At 48.1% G+C, this 20,405-nt stretch overlaps 10 protein-coding genes and 1 non-coding gene across 11 annotated transcripts; 5 read left to right on the top strand and 6 right to left on the bottom strand.

The window, feature by feature from the left end:
• Positions 1-43: 43 nt before the first annotated feature.
• DEU56DRAFT_763739 (nitrogen permease regulator 2-domain-containing protein) lies at positions 44-2,418 on the bottom strand. Its single transcript, XM_041350838.1, has 6 exons — positions 1,829-2,418; positions 1,534-1,779; positions 1,386-1,483; positions 1,198-1,334; positions 1,006-1,151; positions 44-957 (listed from the first exon to the last, which is right to left on the bottom strand). Exons 1-6 carry the CDS (start codon positions 2,369-2,371, stop codon positions 208-210), a joined length of 1,920 nt encoding a protein of 639 aa, XP_041215712.1. The 5' UTR covers positions 2,372-2,418; the 3' UTR covers positions 44-207.
• On the top strand, positions 2,396-4,225 carry DEU56DRAFT_845287 (DNA glycosylase). The gene is made up of 4 exons (XM_041355120.1): positions 2,396-3,013; positions 3,070-3,490; positions 3,544-3,714; positions 3,767-4,225. The coding sequence occupies exons 1-4, from the start codon at positions 2,583-2,585 to the stop codon at positions 4,094-4,096; spliced, it is 1,353 nt and encodes a 450-aa protein (XP_041215711.1). The 5' UTR covers positions 2,396-2,582; the 3' UTR covers positions 4,097-4,225.
• Positions 4,226-4,705: 480 nt separating this feature from the next.
• On the bottom strand, positions 4,706-6,009 carry DEU56DRAFT_763736 (signal recognition particle receptor beta subunit-domain-containing protein). Its single transcript, XM_041350837.1, has 4 exons — positions 5,780-6,009; positions 5,637-5,731; positions 5,373-5,584; positions 4,706-5,320 (listed from the first exon to the last, which is right to left on the bottom strand). The coding sequence occupies exons 1-4, from the start codon at positions 5,904-5,906 to the stop codon at positions 4,894-4,896; spliced, it is 861 nt and encodes a 286-aa protein (XP_041215710.1). The 5' UTR covers positions 5,907-6,009; the 3' UTR covers positions 4,706-4,893.
• Positions 6,010-6,024: 15 nt separating this feature from the next.
• On the bottom strand, positions 6,025-7,334 carry DEU56DRAFT_11563 (uncharacterized protein). The gene is made up of 3 exons (XM_041344623.1): positions 7,038-7,334; positions 6,664-6,987; positions 6,025-6,608 (listed from the first exon to the last, which is right to left on the bottom strand). The coding sequence occupies exons 1-3, from the start codon at positions 7,140-7,142 to the stop codon at positions 6,168-6,170; spliced, it is 870 nt and encodes a 289-aa protein (XP_041215709.1). The 5' UTR covers positions 7,143-7,334; the 3' UTR covers positions 6,025-6,167.
• DEU56DRAFT_867311 (FRG1-like family-domain-containing protein) lies at positions 7,295-8,283 on the bottom strand (the record flags this gene model as incomplete). The annotated part of the gene is made up of 4 exons (XM_041355421.1): positions 7,295-7,310; positions 7,360-7,427; positions 7,485-7,545; positions 7,595-8,283. The coding sequence occupies 4 exons, from the start codon at positions 8,281-8,283 to the stop codon at positions 7,295-7,297; spliced, it is 834 nt and encodes a 277-aa protein (XP_041215708.1).
• Positions 8,284-8,450: 167 nt separating this feature from the next.
• DEU56DRAFT_905918 (ribosomal protein L24) lies at positions 8,451-9,145 on the top strand (the record flags this gene model as incomplete). The annotated part of the gene is made up of 4 exons (XM_041356776.1): positions 8,451-8,466; positions 8,621-8,733; positions 8,787-8,998; positions 9,052-9,145. The coding sequence occupies 4 exons, from the start codon at positions 8,451-8,453 to the stop codon at positions 9,143-9,145; spliced, it is 435 nt and encodes a 144-aa protein (XP_041215707.1).
• A 263-nt stretch (positions 9,146-9,408) lies between these two features.
• DEU56DRAFT_722807 (ATP synthase subunit D-domain-containing protein) lies at positions 9,409-10,328 on the bottom strand (the record flags this gene model as incomplete). Its single annotated transcript, XM_041347746.1, has 4 exons — positions 9,409-9,565; positions 9,617-9,866; positions 9,919-10,111; positions 10,167-10,328. 4 exons carry the CDS (start codon positions 10,326-10,328, stop codon positions 9,409-9,411), a joined length of 762 nt encoding a protein of 253 aa, XP_041215706.1.
• Positions 10,329-10,421: 93 nt separating this feature from the next.
• Positions 10,422-10,494, top strand: DEU56DRAFT_t7. The gene has a single exon. It is a non-coding gene; the product is annotated as a tRNA-Phe (tRNA).
• A 205-nt stretch (positions 10,495-10,699) lies between these two features.
• Positions 10,700-12,957, bottom strand: DEU56DRAFT_763727 (P-loop containing nucleoside triphosphate hydrolase protein). Its single transcript, XM_041350836.1, has 6 exons — positions 12,805-12,957; positions 12,726-12,742; positions 12,469-12,675; positions 12,162-12,420; positions 11,671-12,112; positions 10,700-11,610 (listed from the first exon to the last, which is right to left on the bottom strand). The coding sequence occupies exons 3-6, from the start codon at positions 12,523-12,525 to the stop codon at positions 10,848-10,850; spliced, it is 1,521 nt and encodes a 506-aa protein (XP_041215705.1). The 5' UTR covers positions 12,526-12,675; positions 12,726-12,742; positions 12,805-12,957; the 3' UTR covers positions 10,700-10,847.
• Positions 12,958-14,125: 1,168 nt separating this feature from the next.
• DEU56DRAFT_11210 (P-loop containing nucleoside triphosphate hydrolase protein) lies at positions 14,126-15,508 on the top strand. The gene is made up of 2 exons (XM_041344607.1): positions 14,126-14,665; positions 14,726-15,508. Exons 1-2 carry the CDS (start codon positions 14,319-14,321, stop codon positions 15,480-15,482), a joined length of 1,104 nt encoding a protein of 367 aa, XP_041215704.1. The 5' UTR covers positions 14,126-14,318; the 3' UTR covers positions 15,483-15,508.
• A 1,180-nt stretch (positions 15,509-16,688) lies between these two features.
• DEU56DRAFT_905914 (OPT oligopeptide transporter protein-domain-containing protein) lies at positions 16,689-20,091 on the top strand (the record flags this gene model as incomplete). The annotated part of the gene is made up of 22 exons (XM_041356775.1): positions 16,689-16,926; positions 16,983-17,005; positions 17,062-17,169; positions 17,230-17,324; positions 17,375-17,443; positions 17,500-17,525; positions 17,577-17,706; positions 17,765-17,927; positions 17,978-18,028; positions 18,079-18,110; positions 18,164-18,221; positions 18,278-18,430; positions 18,488-18,682; positions 18,737-18,834; positions 18,883-18,974; positions 19,026-19,090; positions 19,144-19,158; positions 19,215-19,266; positions 19,320-19,394; positions 19,447-19,714; positions 19,766-19,902; positions 19,955-20,091. The coding sequence occupies 22 exons, from the start codon at positions 16,689-16,691 to the stop codon at positions 20,089-20,091; spliced, it is 2,280 nt and encodes a 759-aa protein (XP_041215703.1).
• Between the last annotated feature and the right edge of the window lie 314 nt (positions 20,092-20,405).

The following is a 20,405-nucleotide window of genomic DNA, read 5'->3' as shown; positions in this document are numbered from 1 at the left end:
TGGATGACATCCGGCGTGCAGAGATAATACCATGCAACGGGTTCGTGTGCTAGATCATCATCCACAAGGAATAATACCTTCCCAAAATCTCCAAACGAAACTGTTGTAGAGAATTTTGTTTTCGGCAACAATTTTGCTTGGGATTCCGTCGTGATAGAAGAACAAACGTGAAAATTCAGTGCAATGGAACCGTATGACAGACACTTATCAACGATAGATAATGGACACTCTCCCGAAATCTCCATCTCCATCGCCTTTTCCACCTCCGATAATCACTAGCCATTGCTGTAGTTGAGGCCATCCGACCTCAAAGCGCGTACAAAGTTCGTCCGTATGATGATCTCCATCGAGAAGTGGTAACAGTTCAGGGGGTGGAGGAGTATTCATTGGACCCGAAGAGCTTTGTGAATTTAGGGCGTGAGTGCGAGAAGTAGAAGGGGACCGTGATCGTCGCGGTCTTGCAGAAAAGGCGTTCTGCAATTCAGATGAACTGCGATGCGCAATTGACTGGCTCCCAGCAACACTAGATGGCGGTGGCACATGACTCGTGGGTTGTTGATAATTTGAATGTCTTCGAGTATCAGACAGGACACGACTACGGCGCTCGTGATTGCGCTCAGGACCCTCTGGGGAAAGAGGAGGTTGCCGCATGGTAGGGTTGGGTCCAGCCCGTGGGAGTGTTTTGAAACGTAGCTGCTCGAGAACCTTCTCCGCTGCGCTCGTTCGCTGATGGGCTCGTGTGGCCTCCATCTGGTTTGTGGGAGAACCGAGCATAGGTGCAACAACAGACGCATCGAATCGGCCACTAAACCGAGGAATCTCCCCAATTGGAGCCGAAGTACTTGTAGGGCTTGCGTTTGAGGCGGAAGAAGAGAGACTTTGCCTCCTTCTACGAGTTGGTGACGGTATATCCACAGGAAGTAAAATTGGCCAACGATGCACTCGTCGTAGAAACCCCTGAAAGGACTTCAAATCCTAGACCATAGAACAGTTGATGGAAAATACCTTGATCACCCCGAAACTTGTGAAACGTCGAACATCAATGCCAAGTTCATGGACATCGTAGGTCTCCATCCAATCCAGTACTGTTTTCCCCGACTTAAGTCGCGAATATAAGTGCAAAAGTTTTGGCCAATCCGGCACCGCCCTTCCTGCTCCACAGGTGAGCTAGGTATTTCCCTGGAGTCATGTACGAACCGGGTGCGTGCTTCGTGACATATGGTCCACATTCGTCCTTGACATGGCACTCGTCTGCAAGCCACTGCACATTCTTACGAAGAGTGTACATGTTGGAATATTGGAAGATGTCGACAGTCATGATGACTTGATAGTAACTGCGAGGTCTGATGAGAGTGGGATTGAAGGGTCGGGGTGCAATATCTTACAGCAAGTGAGATATTGCTTGGCGGGTCAGCTCAATATCACAGTCGGCTAGGTGTGCAATGCGACTGACGTGATTCAGGCCATCAATATGTCTGCACACCTTGATACATGGCTGTCAGGACAGTCAATCTATAAACCAGTTCGGCCTACCTTGCTCATTGTTAGATCCCAATTGTCTTCTATGCGTTTGGACAAGTTGATAAGGGCTATAGGCACATGCCAATCTTTTACTGGGGGTGGATTGGGATAAAAGGGAAAGATCTTCAACTCTATTGAGTTGAAGGCATCAATTGGTATCGATGTTTCAGAATAAGAGTTCAGATCCTCGTATAGCTGCTCGAGGATGGCATGCATAGCTGGCGATGATTGTGCAGAGGAGAGAAAAAATGACTCTTCCTACAATTTCATGAACATAGGGCCTTTGTGTGTAGGGTAAAGAGCTGACCTCGCAGGCCGTTAGTACACGGCTGACTTTGCGGACTATTGGTTCATAGCAACTTAGATCCGCTGACCGCTCGAAGACAAAGCAGACGTTGTACTGGAAGTAGTTCCGCGAGTAATTGCCAGGAAGCAAAACAGGAAAGCCAATGATACGGTATTTCCGCGTAGCGCAAATGACCAGTCGCCCACAAAGCTCTCCAGGAGGTATCACATACTTTGAGATGTCATCGAAATTGAACAGAACGCGACTGGAAGAAGAAGAGCGTTGATGTGGCGACGGGACGTTGAGAGAACTTGCACGTCCACCACCATGAGAATTTACAGAAGGACTCGACCTTCGCGAAGGCGATACGTCTGGTTCCAAAATGGCAGCTATCGACGGTGAAGGGGAAGAGGTGACCGAATGGTTAGAGTTTTGACTTGCTGTCGACCCTGCAATGAGACCTTCTGGGACCTGATACACGATTTTTGGTCCCTTCTGTAAATCGAATACGGCGTAGAACACGCTTTGTATTCTGGGAAGAAACGTATCTCCTTCTGAAGGCATTAGTACGGGTGATGAAGCAAATGTGGTGGCTGTGAGGACTCAAATTAATCGATATCGTGCACTTGACCAGACTGCCACGACCGCGTCTGCGTCTGAGAGGAATGTAGGCGACCCTCGTCACATACTCTTGTCCAACCTTGTCAAAGTTGTTTCGTGCTCTGACGCCTGACTTCTAGGACAAAATACCGTCTGCTTTTCAACGACTTGAATTATGGTTTCCCTAATTCCTGCTGGGTTTCGCGCTTTGCCACTGTCCGCCGTACAACTCTCTTTAGCAGCTGTTTTAAAATGTGGCCAGTCATTTCGCTGGACAAGTTATCCACTACCCTCGTCCCCTGACGCAGAATCGTCTCCTACTCACGAGTACCGTCTGTGCCTGAGGGACCGCGTAGTGTGCTTGAGACAGTCTCCCGACTATCTTTTCTATCGCTCTGTTTTTCCCGGAGAGCATCTCTCAGCAGAACAGGAGAGAGTTAGCAACGAAGAAACGTTGATTTGGCTCAAGGATTATTTTCAGCTGGACGTAGACTTGGTAGAGCTCTACAACCAGTGGAGTGACCGAGATCAAGTCTTCAATAAACTCAAATCTCGCTTTTCTGGGATCCGGATGTTGAGACAAGATCCTTGGGAGAACCTGATATCGTGCGTAGCCTGCTTCTGAACTGGCTCGGAGGCTTAACAGGTTTTCATCTTGCTAGCTTCATTTGCTCTTCTAACAACAACATACCCCGGATCACCAAAATGGTGCACGCTCTTTGCAAACAGTACTCTCCTTCCCTGATTTCCTTGCCACCTCCCGAACTCAGTGAAAGTGACTGTCAAGTTCCCGCAACGTACCACTCCTTTCCTCCGCCCTCTCTCCTTGCTGCTCCTGGAGTCAAGTCCACTCTTCGGGGTTTGGGCTTTGGCTACCGTGCTGATTATATCCAGCGCACTGCGAAAATGCTCGTGGATACTCACGGTTGCTCGATCTCCAATACAGGGTCACGAGAGAACTGTGAGGAGTGGTTGACCGGATTGAGAGACATGAGCACCGAAGCTGCTCGTGAAGAACTTCTGAAGTTCGTCGGCGTGGGACGCAAGGTAGCAGACTGCGTTCTTCTCATGAGCTTGGACAAAGTCAGTCGATCTCAGTTCTGCTCACATCCGATCCTGAATCTATGCTGTCGTAGAGAGAAGTCATACCAGTGGACACTCATGTTCACCAGATTGCTCTTAAGCATTACGGGCTACGTACCGTAGGCGGCTCCAAAGGAAAAGGTGCCATGACCCCTCGAATCTACGATGAAGTGGCCGCTAAGCTTGCTGATATTTGGGGTGAATATGCCGGTTGGGCCCATTCTGTGTGTATCTATTCGAAGTTGCCTTTCTTTTTGTTCATTCTCCTTTCCTTAGGTGCTTTTCACGGCGGATTTGAAAGCCTTTTCTTCGTTCGGCATTCAACCCTCGACACCTGCTAGGGATATGGGTGCCTCAGCGTCGGCATCGACGTCCTCATCCAAACGAAAACATGACGAGACTCGGAACAAGGCTGAGATGCAGAGAAAAGCCGTGTTGATGAGTGCTGCTGTGGCTGCTATAGCCGCTGTCGCCACTGTTGTTGTTGCCGTGCACGATGACCCCAGTTTGCTCAAGGATGAGTACTCAGACTCAGACTTAAGTTCAATTGAGGAGGACGGAAGTTCACCCAGGCCGGAGAAAAGAAGGAAACGAAGTTCTGATTGATTGATATTTCCTACATCTAATATGGCACTCATGGGTAACATATATTAGATCTATGCTCATGTGCGCGTCTATGTGGCTCTTGATGAGGACGTCTCGATTTGCCAAAAAATCCCAAAAACAGCAAGTCACTCTGGAATTCGTCAAGTACTGTCTTGAGATGAAGACGCATTTCCTCACGCATAGTGCTTCAATTACTGTCGCCATCTAACAGCGTTACACAGGCCGATGCCCTAGGTTTAGATGCTCTAACCACGCCCACTGATCCAGTCGACATGTTTGTATCAAGAATATCATTGCACAGGGCAAATACATGTAGTACGTGTGAGATGTATACACCCAAATGCTAAACGGAAATGAGGACGAAATGTTGGAGAGGTCTGACACCCACTACACCATACAAATAAGATGCGTGCGTTTCTAATCCTATCCGAAGTGCTCTTCGCACCACCGAATCGCCGTCGTCCTTCCTGTGTATGGTAGAACGGGCACTGTCTAAAAGGCTGCGGTGAAGGTCAACAAAAATTGTCTGGGAATTTATACCATCAGTCTGTTTGTACTTGTTTACTCCAGGTACCTCCACCTTGTGCAACTCCCCGTTCAACCCGAAGGCAAATTCCAGCGATATCTATGAATTCACCATATTGCACAGTCGATTCAGCTGCTCGTCCAGAATCATACTCGCTTTGCAAAGTCCAAAGGTATTATAAGGATCAACTATTTTCCTTTGTCTATAAAGGTCTGGCTAGGGGAGACTAATACTGCGAGTGTCTTGTATCATAAAAAAATCACGATCATAGTTAGGTCATAGTGAAAGCTGCTACCAGCCAACTACGCAATGAGTCCAGGCCGTCAGTGACTGCTCCTTTTTCTTCTTCCTTGAGCTCTCCGACGTTCACCCATGTTCCTGCAAAATCGACTTCCCCGCCTTCCCAATCGGCAAACTTGAAAATTCCGCCAGGACTGCTGCAATCTAAACCTCCCATATCCGAACGTTCACCTTCAGCGCCCAAGCCTTCGATTCCCATGCCACTGGACTGAGCCTCGCGTCGCTTTTCCAGCTCACGTTCAAGAATCGTTCGGACGCGTGAGATGGCGACCTCGGCGGGAGAGCCTGAAGACGTAGCTGCCTTCATGAGGTCGCACTTATGGGCAACGATGAGGAGTGCGGGTGCCAAGTGTGAAGGAGGGAGCGATGTTATGGCATGAAGGACATGGTGGAGATGTCTAGACGTTGCACTTCGTTAGAATTAGTCATGAAAGAATCAAATATACGCACTCTGCTACTGTAGACCCGTTGCGTGATATGGTACTTGCATCCACTACGAAAGCAACTGCTCTGGCATTCCCTAAGTACTCCTGGAACTGATCTCTAATTCGAGGATGCCCTGGGACGTCAACAACTGGCAATGTCCCCACTGGTGAGAGAGGTACGAGACAAGTATTGACTTGCAGGGAGGTATGCGATTGTAGCGTTGATGTAAATGCGAACTAGATAAATTGAGATGGACAACCAATGTAACTTCATGAAACGGTCACCAACAGTAGAAAGAATTGCTGTTTTGCCAGCATCTGGGGGCCCGAGAAGGAGAAGTATGTCGCCTCTGGACCTTGATTTTCTTCGAGAGAATGCGATTACTTCAGAGTGTAAGAATGTATTTCAGAATCAAGTTGGCCAGAACGCACCGATCAGCAAACCCGCGACCAGCGCCAAAGAAAGCAGTAGCAAACTCTGGGGTGAAAGACCGTTGGTGAATGGAACCACCTCAGGTGTCACTAACGTAGCCTCGTTGATCAATGGTTCAGCCTCCATGTTATATTTAAAGTCCTGAAGAGATGGATAGACGGACGGAATTGCCCTAATGCTAATAGTGCTGTGGAGAGAATGTCACGGACGTGTGCTACATAGTTTCACAAATGCAATTGCATGCTACATTCTTGTTTGACGCTGTTGAAATCGGAAGCTACATAGCCACTAAGAAAGACACGTGTCGTAAGGTTTGTCGTAAGTTACATCAAAGTTGGGGTCGAAGAACAAGTTGAAAATGAGAGCAATAGCTAGTGTAGCTTCGACTTAGCCACGACGCCTAGAGTTCAACGCTATAAGCATTGCTCCCAGCTCCAACGCGTTCATCTTTCCACTAAATGTCTTGAGAAGAAAGTTGCGTTGAGCCTTCTCAGGCCACGTGAAGAAATCATTAAGATGATTCTGATCATCAATCCCAGCAAAAAGGAAATCTGGGACGAGTTTCACCAGACTTGGTGTCGTGGAGTCAAGAAATTGAAAAACGGCATGAGAGCTTTGAACGGGTACGTTTTGCGAGTGTGCTGAGGCGGGAGAGCTCCCGTTGTGCTGGGGGGCGATGGCAGCAGATCGATGGACTGCGAGTGGCGTCATGATTTCCGGGCCAGATGGAAAGGTAGATCCACCACGGGCAGTGGCCTTCCTCCTCGACACTGCAGTGGCTCTTGAAGCACGGGTGTTGAGATGACGGACAAACGATAGATCTGTGTTCTGCAGGACGTTTTAAGAGTCTAACTTGTCTGGCGATGCAAAGCACAGAGCATACTTGTACACGAGGACGCCCGGATCGTTGTATGGCTTGCTCGACAGCCTTCTCACGAGCGACTTTATCAGCCCACCGTTTTCGCGAAACTCGTTTCGACAAATATATCTTTAGATATCGGACAAGTACCCATGAATTTGGGTAATATTCTGCCACTTCTGGCCATTTAGTGTGGACCTGAGATAAAAGACAAAGTAATGAAGCAGGGCAACAGAAGATTAAGTTGAAGCTCACCGACTGGTAGAACAAACGGACCATTTCGGGGTCCTGGTGTTCATATATATCTCGTGTGTTCAGAAACCTGGCGGCCATTTCTATGACGAGAGACTTTTCCTCGAAGGTTAATCAACCAGGATTCAGATTTTGATAGCACGTACACGCAATCTCTGCCACTGTCGCTGATCCATCTTGGATGCTATTTTAACGTCATAGACAGCCTTACACTCTCTTGTGGGTTGAGAAACAAGGACAAGGTTGGACATGTCTGGGGCCGGCGATGGAGTGATAACGAGTAGGACAAAGGGAGGCGTATAAGATATCTCCCCTTTGGATGCGAGTGTCACGGGAGCAAATATAAGAGTACACTAGAAGATACACGAGTCCAACATGCATAAAAGATAATTCGCCAAAAAGCTCAACAAAATCGATCACTGTGGTAAAATCAGATGAGATATCCATTCAGTATAGATCAGAACGTGCCTCTTTAACTTCGCTCGTCGATCCAGTAAGGCCTCTGCCAAGCGACCTTCTTTGCGTGCTCGCTTTAGCTGAAACAAATATTATTCAGAATATCGATGATAATTAAAATATGAATATCAACGCACCTCTCTATTATCCTCTTTCGACACCACCGAACGTCCCGCTCCCCAAGCTTGGTGCATATGGCTTTCAAATATTTCAGATCACGAGCCACTTCATCATAAGCGAAACGTACTTGGTGGAAGTTTCGTCAATGACTGTCAACTCTGAGCCTGCTTCTCTTTTCTTCTTTTCCTCATGGGCCTCCTTCTTGTACTTGTTCTGAATCTTTAACCAAAACCGCTCCCGAAACCCGACTTCTTCACTGTCGCCTCGCAGCTGGAGCGAACCTCCTGCGACCTCGTCAATACTGAGATAATTCTCATACACGTTCATGAAGGCTACCATGCCATCAGGTAAAAGAACAGGTGTCCACTCCTCCTCGGGCCCTCGCGCTTCCCTAAAAGCACTGACAATACCATGTTTGTCGCAAGACAGAAACTTTCCTTCACCAGTGCCCGTCCGAAGGTTGATAGTGGCCGATCCCGCGACGCGGGTAGTAACCCAGACCTGAGCTACTTCCGTCGGTGTGCGATCGAGTAATGGCGGGGTTTCAGTTGTCGAATCCTTGTCCAGAGATGATAATATGATCTTGTTTCTTGTAGAATCAAAGTTCACTGATATGGGCGAAGGATCAGAAGGGTGTATGATGAAAGTGGGTCCGCGAATTTCTGTTGCATTTTCCGGTAGAACCCAGGTCTCTGGGTCCTCATCTTCCTCTACACGTTTGCTTGCAGAGCCTTCTTCATCGTGGCGTTCTCTCTTACGCTTCTTCTTTATTTTGTCCCCTTTGAATTTGAGCTGCGTGGACCGAACTTTCTCCATCGACTACACGCGGCGAACTGGGTGCGCGTAAGAACTTCATGTTGTATGCTGTCCCAAAATGGTACATCCGGCAAACGCCGAAACGCAAACTTTGAACCAAACAATTCGTTCCATACACCCAAATCGAACTGCCCGACACCGTAATCGACGTCCTCCTCAAGATCAAGATGAAGTACAACCCTGGTCAGTGCTGTCTCTGTACTCGCTGGTGTCTGTTCCACCCGTCTATGCACCTCGGAGTGAAAATTTATGCACAGGAGAAGTTGGATGGAGATGCTGAAACTTGGATGAGATCTGTTGGGTGAATAACTTGCTGACGAATGAGTCTACATAACAGACGTCTCCTCTTCGCGGCGCAAGAACCGCAAGGCCCATTTCAGCGCACCCTCCTCCGTGCGCCGCAAGATTATGTCTTCATCCCTATCCAAGGAACTCCGGGCGAAATACAACGTACGTTGGATCTGTTGAGAAACGAGGCGCGGGGTGTTTATACTACTCATTAGGCGCGGTCACTACCGATCCGCAAGGATGACGAAGTACGGATTTTGCGAGGAAAATACAAAGGTCGGGAAGGAAAAGTTACCCAGGTTTACCGCAAGAAATGGGTCATTTATGTGGATCGTGTGCAACGCGACAAATCCAACGGTGCTACTTCTCCCATCGGAATCCACCCCAGCAAAGTCGTGATCACAACCATCAAGCTTGACAAGGATCGGTGGGCAATCCACGCTTTGTTGATGTTTCTCGTTCTAAAGCTCTTTCCACCAGTCGGGCAATTCTTGACCGCAAGGACAGGTCAAAGACCGCAGAACCAGCCGCCGCTCAGGATGTCGAGATGGTGGACGTAAGTGACCACTATTAGATCTTATAGGTAGCAATGAAACTGACTCGTCCCATCTTTCAGTAATTTCCTGTTGGCGTATTGATTGTCTTTGACTTTCCTTGTTGCATTCACAAAACCACCATGTATCTATGCGCACTATCGCACATGATATGCACCATGACCCTCCTGCTATTCCAGTTCACTTTGAGACAGCTGCATCAAACCATAGTGTACAGATTGATGCAAATTACCTTCGCAGCTGGCATAGAACACAAATAGTACAATGCGGTACTGACTACGAATCAGAAAATGACATCCTCGTCCTTGGTACTCAGCAAGTCCACTGTTACTTCTTGTTGTTCATCCAGGGGTTTCAACAGTTCCTCCTCGTCAGTAATAGCTTTGATTTCCGCCGCCTTCCCGGCATCTCTCTTCTTCTTGCCTTGGACTTTCTTAAGCCTACAAGCATCATTGGCGTCTAAGCTTGAGCAGGAGACTCGAGGCTCTTACCTGAAGAACTCCTCGCGATCCATTTCGTCTAGCTCACTCATAATATATTTGATGGTATTGTCCAACCGCGGAATGATTATATGTTCAATGGCGTTCACTCGCCGGTTTGTCGCTCGAATAACTTCATCCAAGATGGTGAACGCTGTTTGTAGCGACGCAAGTTCCACCAGCGTTTCGAGAGCCTTAGCGTACACCTCTTTCGCTCGTAGTACCTGTTGGCCTCCCCGACCAAGACCTGTCAGATTAAAGTCTGTGACGCTCAACGTTAGAATAAATATGCTCAGAAGCTCCAAAGCAACTACCAGATCCCGGCACGCGATCAACATCAAATCCTGGAAGGAGGACACCAGACACGTTCTCTTGCTTCGCTTTGACACGAAAAGTGGCAAGTTTCGCTTGCTCCTGGACGATATAGGATATATCTCCCGTAGTATACGTGACCTCCGCCATCGAAAACGACGCCAACTGCATCACTCTACCCATCTTGCGCTTCGCCTATCATTGCATGCATCAGCAACTCGAACGGGCAATATCAAGTAGCGTAACGTACTTCATCCACCTTTCTCAGTATTGCACGAAATCGCGTGGTCAGGGCATCACGCTTCTTTGCGAGCAACGAGTGTCCGGTTTCGGCTCCTTTTAGACGGAGTTTTGTGTTTGTCAAGGCCATACGCGTAGCGAAGACATTCTCCCGAGGACCTGCTCCAGACATTGTTGTGGGGAGTGCTGAGGGCAAGTAATGAATAGAAGCGGTAGTCTAAATTGGTAGGTGGTTTAGAGTACCAGAAATTCGGCAGATATACAAGCCGGGGTAGCTCAGCTGGGAGAGCAACAGACTGAAGTTCTGGAGGTCCCGTGTTCAATCCACGGTCCTGGCATTTTTATTGATAACTTTCTCAATTTCAACGAACTAAGAATGCGGAGACAGAATGTTATTTTTATCATCCGATCGCGCAGGAACTTCTGCTCAGGCCATCAAGTGACTCCATTCCTTGATATCGATGCCCTCGTGGTATAAAGTCTGCTCGTTGTGAACGGCGAACTGCATCTGGAATGCCGCTTCTACTCTCACAGACATTTGGCAGAGTGATCATTGGAGTCTAGACATAAGTAATTGATTTTCCTATTGACGATAAGAGAGCGAGGATAAGAAACATTTAGGCATATATGTCATATGATGATCTGCAAGCAGAAGCGCACAACAATGCATCATTTAAGTATTCACTTTGACCTATCCTTGCTCGATCATATCAGCCAACTGTCTTGCGGTTCCTAGAGACATATCGCAATGATTCGCGAGTTGACCGATAAGGTTGATCCTTCTGATACGCGGATTCATTACAAGCGAATTTTTGAGCGCACGCACCAACGACACGATCAGGTTGTCCCCTCCTATCCATACTTGCTGCTGCCTATCAGCGGTGAATCGCCTAACGAGGTGACGGATCTTGACGCGCGATTCTTCATAGCGGGCTCTCTGTGTGCCTTCCAATCCTTCAGCGGCGGTGATGCACGCATATCCAGCGACATGGATCCCACGTCTTTGAAAGCTTCTACATTCTCGCTCCCACCAGTCCTCCATCCTATGCTCTCTTTCGAGGCCCGTGATCACAAGAACAATAGGAACCTTCTTCTCGCAGAGGAATTCATGAAAGAATCGGTAATTGTTCTGAAGCGCGGCATTGATTCTGCCTGCGCGAATGCAGAACAGAAGGAGATCAACGCCGCCTTCTGCATCCAACATCTTGATGAATCTATATGCGTTTGCGACTGCCATGAGGTACTCTTTCATGTCAAGCCCCGAGTCCTCGATGCCGATTGTATCGAACACCTTGTAAGACTCCCCATCGAAATCGATGGCATAGTCTTGCCACTGTAGCGTGCAGCGTCGCATGCCAAGAGATGTGCGCGCTACCTCCTCTCCTGCCATGAGGTTAATGACCGAGCTTTTGCCTACACCGGCCTCCCCAAAGAGTACGATGTTTTTTGTCTTCCTAATTTATCAATATTTAGCAAAATACGGCGCAGAGCGGATCTGACGACTGAGTATGTACCTTGCAGAAGGGAGAGTAGTCAGCCTAGGGACCCCCATATTCTGTGGGCAATGCTGCTTGATAAGGTCACGGACGGCGCGGTATGACTGTTTACGGCGCTGCCTGAGCTCGACTGTATCACATTCATCAATGGTCAGAGCGGTAATACACGCATGACCATCAAAGTCCATCCCAAGGTCTGAGAGGGATTCCTCCTCAGCCGCCCACCACTCTTCCATTTCTGGACTTCGCTCCTCCAGACCTGTAACAACAAGGACGATAGGAGCTCTTCCATTCACTTGAGAATCCAAGAACCTGTAGTTGCGTTGGAGCGCCCGGACGGACCGTGTGCGCCGCACACAGTACATGAGGATATGAATAGTCGCATTCCTCATAAGAGTTCGAATCAGGTTCTTCACAGCTCGCGTAGCGGGGCGCATTCCGAGAGAGTCCGCACGAAGACCTGCAGTCTAGTTCAGTGATGCCCTCGAAGAAAAGTGAACTGCACCGACCAGGCGTGTCGAATAATTGTAACTTTAAGATCTTGTCCTGAGTCACAAAATCATGTTCGTATACGGTGGTTTCGGTTGTACATCCCATGGTGTCATCGGACGTCCGCGCTGTTTGCGTTCTAGTGATCAAGTTGACCAAGGAACTTTTACCAGCGCCCGAGTCTCCAATAATGACAATATTGCATGTATCTGTGCGATGTGAAGCTTCCTCGGTTCCAAGGTAGCTGCAGTGAGCTGCACTCTGATCTGAGACGTGGGACTGACTTCGAGTTAACGTCCTGCTGAGGAATAGTCAGAAACTACATACAGCGGACGTTGCTCTCCCAGAAGACGGCGACATTGTGTCGAGGGACGTCGGCACCATTTGGGACCCAGTGATCCATTTGTGCAAGTATCTTTTACGAGGACGTGCCGGCGTTTCTCTAATGACAGCGTTGCGTGTGTCTGTGGGATGTGAAACATCCTCGACTCGATGAAAGCTGTGGTCGGATGCACTCCGTTCTGAAGATTGTAACTGACTTCAAGTTAATTTCATGCTGAGGGAAGAGCCAGATGCTCACATACGGATGAAGTGGACGATTCTGGCCCAAAAGACGGCGACATTAGAAATATTGAAAAGGGTGAAAATTGTGTCTTGACTTGCGTTTTCAGCGTTTTTGAGTGCCGCAATTAGTTTTGCCTTCAGTCCCTGATTCGAAGCATGTATTCAGCATGTGCAATGCATGCGAGACAAGCATTGTGATCCGGGTGATGTAGTTGGTTTCTGAATCAATTATAAATGCAATTGAGCATGAACTAGGGTTTGGGATGTTCTCTATCAGTTCGATTAAGTTTGCCGATTGCTTGGATTCGTGGGGGGTTGGGGGGGTTTACTACTATATATAGTAGCGGGTTGTCGTGAGGTGGTCACGTGGTGTGATTCGGAGAAACCTCCTCCATATCTTGATGGTCATCGCGGTGGCCGTTCAGCGTCTCGCTTCGGTCCGATTCTCTCCCTGATACTTAGAGGGTTGTGTGCCTTGGCCACTTAGTTCCCTCTGCCACCCCCAATTACCTTAGTGCGTCAGGAAACGCCAGTGACTCCTCAGCCTTCAAAGCTTCAAGCATCCTTTCTCGCATGCCTGTTGCGGGAAGTAGAAGTACTGCAGTAGCAGGGTCCTCTTAGCATCACCCTAATGCCACGTAATGCACCGTGATTGAGAAACCAACTATGTACGCCACCCATCGCAATGCTTTTCTCATATGCAACACGCTGACTCCACTGGCAGGTGCCGGGATCAATCTTCGAAACTGGCGGCTGGATGCGTCACATTATAATTAATCGAGAGCTCCCAGCTGAAGGCAAGACTGATGACACCAACAATTTAAGTTGAGACACCCTTTTCACTGTTTTCAATATTTCCAATGTCGTCGTCTTTTGGGCCAGCATCGTCCACCTCATCCGTATGTGACATCTGGCTCTTCCTTAGCATGAAATTAACTTGATGTCAGTTCCACTCCTCAGAACGGAGTGCAGCTGGCCACAACTTTCATGGAGTCGAGGATGTTTTACACACTAAAGCCACACGCAATGCTGTTACTATTGTTGGAGCAACAGGCACTGGTAAAAATCGCTGGCCCAAAATTTTCGCTAGGTTGCCGACGGCGCCGACGTCCCTCGACGCAATATCGCCGTCTCATAGGAAAACATCATCCACCGTATGTAGTCTCTGGCTCTTTCTCAGCAGGATGTTAACCCGAAATCAGTCCCACATCTCAGATCAGAGTATAACTGGCCGCAACTATCTCGGAGTCGAGGAAGCTTCACGCCGCACAGACACATGTAATATTGTCATTGTTGGAGGCTCAGGCGCTGGTAAAAGTTCCTTGGTCAACTTGATCGCTAGGACCCAAACGGCACCGACGTCCAATGGGGCCGTGGGATGTACAGCTGAAACCACTGTATACGAGCATGATGTTGTGACTCAGGACAAAATCGTAAAGGTACAGTTATTCGACACGCCCGGTCAGTACAGTCCGCTATTCTTTGTGGTGTCACTGAACTAGGCTGCAGGTCTTGGTGAGGGCGATCCAGGGACAGTACCCAATACGCAAGCTAAGGCAGCTTTGAAGCAACTTCTTCCAACTCTCAAGAATAAGCGAGCCATCCATCTTGTCATGTATTGTGTACATGGTGCAAAGGACGCCTGGGCGATCCAACGCAACTACAAGTTCTTGGACTCTCAAGTGAATGGAAGAGTTCCTATCGTCCTTGTCGTTACAGGTCTGGAGGACCGAAGTCCAGAAATGGAAGAGTGGTGGGCGACTAAGGAGGAATCCCTCTCAGACCTTGGGATGGACTTTGATGGTCATGCGTGTATTACCGCTCTGACCATTGATGAATGTGATACAGTCGAGCTCAGGCAGCGCCGTAAACAGTCATACCGCGCCGTCTGTTACCTTATCGAGCAGCATTGCCCACAGAATATGGGGGTCCCTAAGCTGACTACTCTCCCTTCTGCAAGGTACATACTCAGTCGTCAGATCCACTCTACGCCGTATTTTGCTAAATATTGATAAATTAGGAAGACAAAAAACATCGTGCTCTTTGGGGAGGCCGGTGTAGGCAAAAGCTCGGTCATTAACCTCATGGCAGGAGAGAAGGTAGCCCACACATCCTCTGGCGCGGAACGCTGCACGCTGCGCTGGCAAGAGTATGCCGTCGATTTCGACGGCGATTCTTATAAGGTTTTCGATACCATTGGCATCGAAGAACCGCAGGTTGGAATCGAAGAGTTCCTCGAGTCCGCCGGAAATGCCTATGGGCTTGTCAAGACGTTGGATGCAGAAGGCGGCGTTGACCTCCTTATGTTCTGCATTCGCGCCGGCAGAGTTAACGCCACTCTTCAGAACAATTATCGGCTCTTTCACGAAGTCCTCTGCGAGAAGAAGGTTCCCATTGTTCTGGCAATCACGGGCCTCGAAAGAGAGCAGAGGATGGAGGACTGGTGGGACAAAGAATATCGTACCTTCGACAGATATCAGGTCGAAGTCGCTGGTCACGCGTGCATCACTGCTGCTGATGGATTGGAAGGCCGACAGAGAGACCTCTATGAAGAATCGCGCATTACGATCCGTCACCTCGTCAGGCAATTTACTGCTGATAGGCAGCAGTACGCATGGATAGGAGGGGATAATTTGTTCGTGTCGTTGGTGCGTGCGCTGAAGAAACTACTTTCAAAGAATTCGCATATCAGAAAGGCGAAACTTATAGTTCAGCTCAAGACGCGTTGTGGGATACCTCGGGAAGCCGCTCAACGGTTGGCTGATATGATCGAGTAAGATCTTTTTTGAATAACTTGTGCTCAGATCCGCTCGTATATTTTGTCCTATTCAACTCACTAGCGTATGGTGGGTACCGGTGATACTTAATAGATTGTCTTCTGTCTGTGATAAATGTCTGAGCGATTCAGGTGTACAGAGGACTTGGATGGCACCGTGCTCAGATTGATAGCCACTGTCAGCGCCTTTGTTTACCATGTCCATCAGTCGCGTGATGCAAAGCTTGATCTGCCAAGGGTAAATTTCGTTGCCCTCCCTACTTAGAGTAGAGTCTGTGAAGTATTGGACATTCCGACCGAGTGCCGATTCTGCAAATAAAGCCAAGCAGCGCGGTGTAGCAGTGCGATTTACGGTAGTAGTACTTACAATACGAGTGCTTGACTCAAACATCGTAATCGATTCGTTTCCAACCCGGAAGAAAGGTCGCACGAATATTGTCGAAGCATACCAGACAACGGGTGTGCACGACGCTCCAATTTCCAGCTCGAGGCTACTGGGTACTTGTTGGACAGTACTAGTGATGACATCGATGATGTGCTACAGCGACAGGGAGCGAAAAAACAGGCACATTTTTTTCGTCTTATGCACATGATCATCATGATACTTCATTAATCATTTGTCCTGCAGTGGAAACCTCGGACTTCCCTCCTTTTCCTTGCACCCCTGCAATGATAATTCCATGTCCGACGAAGCCGCTGGGTCTCGGCAACCAACTCCACAGGTGTCTGCCCAATAAATGACTATATTCCTTGGATCTGTCAGGCTAGGGGAGACTAGCATAGGATGGTCCACAACGACAAAAACACTGTAGCCTTTAACAAGTCACCGTCCATGAAACTGACTAATCGCAGGTGCGTGCAGTGTGCACATGGACTTCTGCGCTGACCTTGAGGAAGAGATCTCGTCGACGTCAACGTGGCAGTTGACTAAATTCAGATCGTGATTCACAGGCCAAAGCAGGCCTTGGTAAATTATTGATCTTTTTGGTCGAGAAACTGCTGGAAACTCTGTGAAACCTCGTTATCTTTTGTGCAGAATCTATGAGGCACATCCGAGTCCTCTCGGATAGATTCTGCCACATAGATTCCTCACGGTCTCTCGCTGGCCCGTCCCCTTGCTAGGTTTTTTAAAAACTTTGGTGCAAATCTAAATATCAAATATGTTACCTTGGTCTGCCTCAGTACCTCCTACCCTCTCTCGATAGCCATGGCCACTCAAGCGGTGGAAAGGACACCTGGTACCACCGACGAGAAATCCTATTGCATAAAGCGGGATATCGAGACCTCTACCCGAGAAGCTGAAACAGACGAGAATGTTGTCCTTCAGAACGAGCGAGAGATTGCAACTCACGTCATTTCCGTGGACGACGATCCTAGTCTGAACCCCTGGACCCTTCGGGCTCTCTTCATCGGCCTTGGCCTTTCCGCCTTTGGTGGTTCCTTGGGTAAAGCAGTCGAGGTCATTCAGTCGAGGGTCTTACTCACTTCTTTTTTTTCCTAGCCCAAATTTATTACTTCAAACCTGTGAGGGCTTCTTTATCAAACATTATCTTAGAGGTCTCATCGGATTGGCACTGCAGCAAACCGTCTTTGTGTCTGTGATGTTCCTCGCCATTATATCCTATGTGATTGGCTTTGCGATGGAAACATTTATCCCACGTCATGGATTACTCCGATACTTGAACCCAGTGCGTTGTCCACATAGTGACTTCTGACCCATTAAATTTATGCATAATTTATGAATATAGGGCCCCTTTAATAAGAAGGAAAATGCGTTCATTATCATCATGGCTAGTGCAGCTGCGAATTCTGCATTGGCTACGGAGGTTCTCGCCGTCCAACGGTGGGCTCGCAAATCAATTCCTCTATCGTTGGCGATTGATGACTCATTAGTTTGTATTATAACATCACGCCGAACGCTGGTTCGTCGATCTTTTTGTTATTCTCTTCTCAATTGCTCGGGTGTGTTGCGCTGGAATACTGCTTGTTGTACCCATCGCTAAAGCCGTAAACCACAGCTATGGGATTGGTGGCCTGATGCGAGGTGTGTTTGTGTCCAGTAGCTATGCGCAGAATCTGTACTCACATCAGTCAGGAATCCTCCTTTATCCGTCAAAGATGTTGTACCCTGGTGTTCTCCCGTTGCTTTCAATGTTTGATGCTCTCTATCGCGATGGCTCCGAAGCACGCCGAAAGCTCAAGGTTTTCTACATCGTCTTTACTGCGTGTGTTTAAGCTTCATCAATGAATCGTACTCTCGATTTCTAATGATCTTAAACTCAGGATATTTCTATGGGAGATATTTCCTGAATGGGTTTTCCCACTGCTCACTGGTCTCTCGATATTCTGCCTCGCCGCTCCTCACAATGCTACTGTCTCTCGCGTGTTTGGTGGTTCCAACGGAGATGAGGGCCTTGGTCTATTGTCCTTGTGCTTCGACTGGCAGGTACACTGGCTGTCCAGATATGATAATATTTGGTTTCAACTTTGGTTTAGTACATCTCGAGTAATGCTGGTAACCCGATGACCATTCCACTCAAAGCTCAGGTTAGATGGCAATCCTGTACGTGTGAGGCTTCCGATAACACCCCACCTAGCTCTCCAGTTTCATAGGTTACGTTCTTTGCATGTATGTGATTTCATTCATGGTGCAAAATGTTACTGAGGGAGGCAAACTTGAAGTGTTGTCTTCGCCACGGTATTCCACAATAACATTTGGGAATCTCGCAACTTCCCCTTTGTGCGTAAAATCGTCGCTGCGCTTTCTAATATCCAGGCTAACAATGCACTGATCAGTTGGCGCAGCTCCTCTTTTACGAGAATGGCACTGTTTACAACCAGACTTTGATTTTGAATTCCAACTATGAGGTGGATCCCACCTTGGTGGCGGAACAAGGGCTGCCATTCTACGCTGGTACCTGGATTATCGCTCTTCTGACGACTAACCTCGTATGCTAAGAAATGAAATGTTACTGATGTACAATTTTACTCATAGTTCTACCACAGGCATTGGCTGCGACATTCACCCACCTCCTTTTGTGGAATAAAGATGACCTACGTGCAGCATGGACTTGGATGAACATGGACACACTGAGGAGTTGGCGTGCTAATTTCGATTGGAAATTCTGGGAGCACAGTGGAAAGAGGGAAGTCCCCGCCAACACTGAGGACCTCGACCCACACTACCGCGAGATGCTAAAGGTCAGTCATTCTGATATTAGATGGAGACCTTACTAGTAACTTATTGCTGTGCAGTATCCAGATGCTCCGAATAGTTGGTACCTATTGACCTTTGTTCTCTCCTTCATTGTTGGACTGGTCGTCATCTACAAGACAAATTCCACGCTGCCCTGGTAAGCAACATTCTTCATCCGACGAAAATGTTTATCAAGTCTTTTCAGGTGGGGCTTCGTCATCGCAGTCCTCTTGGCCTCAGTTTCTATCTTATTCTTCGGCGCGTTATACGCCATCACTGGCCTTGGGCTTTCCATCCGTAAGTATTGTTTATGTGCCGTAGGTGCCCTGAGTTGATATGTCAGAGAAGAAACCCTGGTCCAGATGATTGCCGGCTATCTGCACAACGGAAGACCCATGGCGAACATGTTCTTTGTTCGTATTGACGTAGTTTCCGATTTTGACCGCTGCTGATGTTGGTTTGACAGGTCCTCTACAGCTATGTATGTATCCCTATTTTCGCCACCTCGACCTGCTTTTGATTTGTGTTTTCCTCCAGAATACAGTATCTCAAGCTTTGCTGCTACTACGTGATTTGAAGATTGCTCAATGTATGTGCACATTCTTGGTCAGGGGAGGTACTTCTCACTGACAGACCACTCAGACGCCAAACTGCCTCCCCGCGCTGCATTCACGGCCCAGATCATTGGCACCTTGCTCGGCGCTGTTCTCAACTATGGTTAGGGAGTCGTCTTGTACATCCATTCACCACGTCTGACTAATTGCCATAGTACTAATGAATTCTATTATCGATAGTCAACGTGAAATCCTGCTCTCTGTCCAAGGAACAAATATCTGGTCTGGCCAGCAACCTCAATCATACAACTCGCAGGCCATTGCATGGGGTGGCCTTGCTCACGAGCTCTTTTCAACTGGTCAAAGATACCAATGGGTTCCCTTGTCTTATCTGATTGGCTTGGTCGCACCTCTTCCTTTCTGGATCATTCACCGTTACTGGCCGAAACTGCACATGGATTACTATTACACCCCTATCATCTGGTACCGCTCTGACTCATCGTATTCGATATTAGAATCTCATCATTTGCACAGTTCGTACATTGGAGGTCTTTCCGTTGGAATAAACTCTTCAGTTGTGTCGTATTACATGGTCGCGTTCTTGTCGCAGTGGTGGCTCCGTACTAGGTACCCACGTTGGTTCGTGAAATACAATTATTTGGTCAGCGCAGGTAAGCTTCGTAGCCTCCTTATCTCGACTGTTAACATCATGATATACTATAGCCCTCGATGGTGGAACGCAGGTCATGGTATTCGTCCTCTCCTTTGCAGTTCAAGGAGCTGCTGGAGCCGCACATCTTTTTCCGGAATGGTGGGGTGCAAACCAAGGTGGAAATTACGACCACTGCTTGTCTCTTTGACAAGGTGGACGGATTGTGGCTGATATTGACGATATTTCCTTACAACATGAAGTGATATCATCGTGACATAGATTTACTAAGATCCTGTTCGTTAAACGCGGACGTCACGTCCCTACGCACAACATACATGATCATGATGGCGTTCACGTCGTATTGTCGCCGGAACAGTGTGCTACAGAAGAAATCGTCTGACATTAATATTCTTGTGGATCAGAGAACGAATTCAGATAAAATAGCACTAGTATGTAGGCAGGGTACAGGGCCCAGGCAACTCAAATGGAAAATATGGTCATGCGAAGGGGCCCGTGCGCCTG

This window comes from Suillus clintonianus (genome assembly GCF_016758775.1).
Source record: "Suillus clintonianus strain FC179 chromosome Unknown DEU56scaffold_1, whole genome shotgun sequence".
In the NCBI taxonomy this organism is placed as follows: domain Eukaryota; kingdom Fungi; phylum Basidiomycota; class Agaricomycetes; order Boletales; family Suillaceae; genus Suillus; species Suillus clintonianus.
Note: the sequence above shows the minus strand (reverse complement) of the source record. Positions and strands in the feature narration are given on the sequence as shown.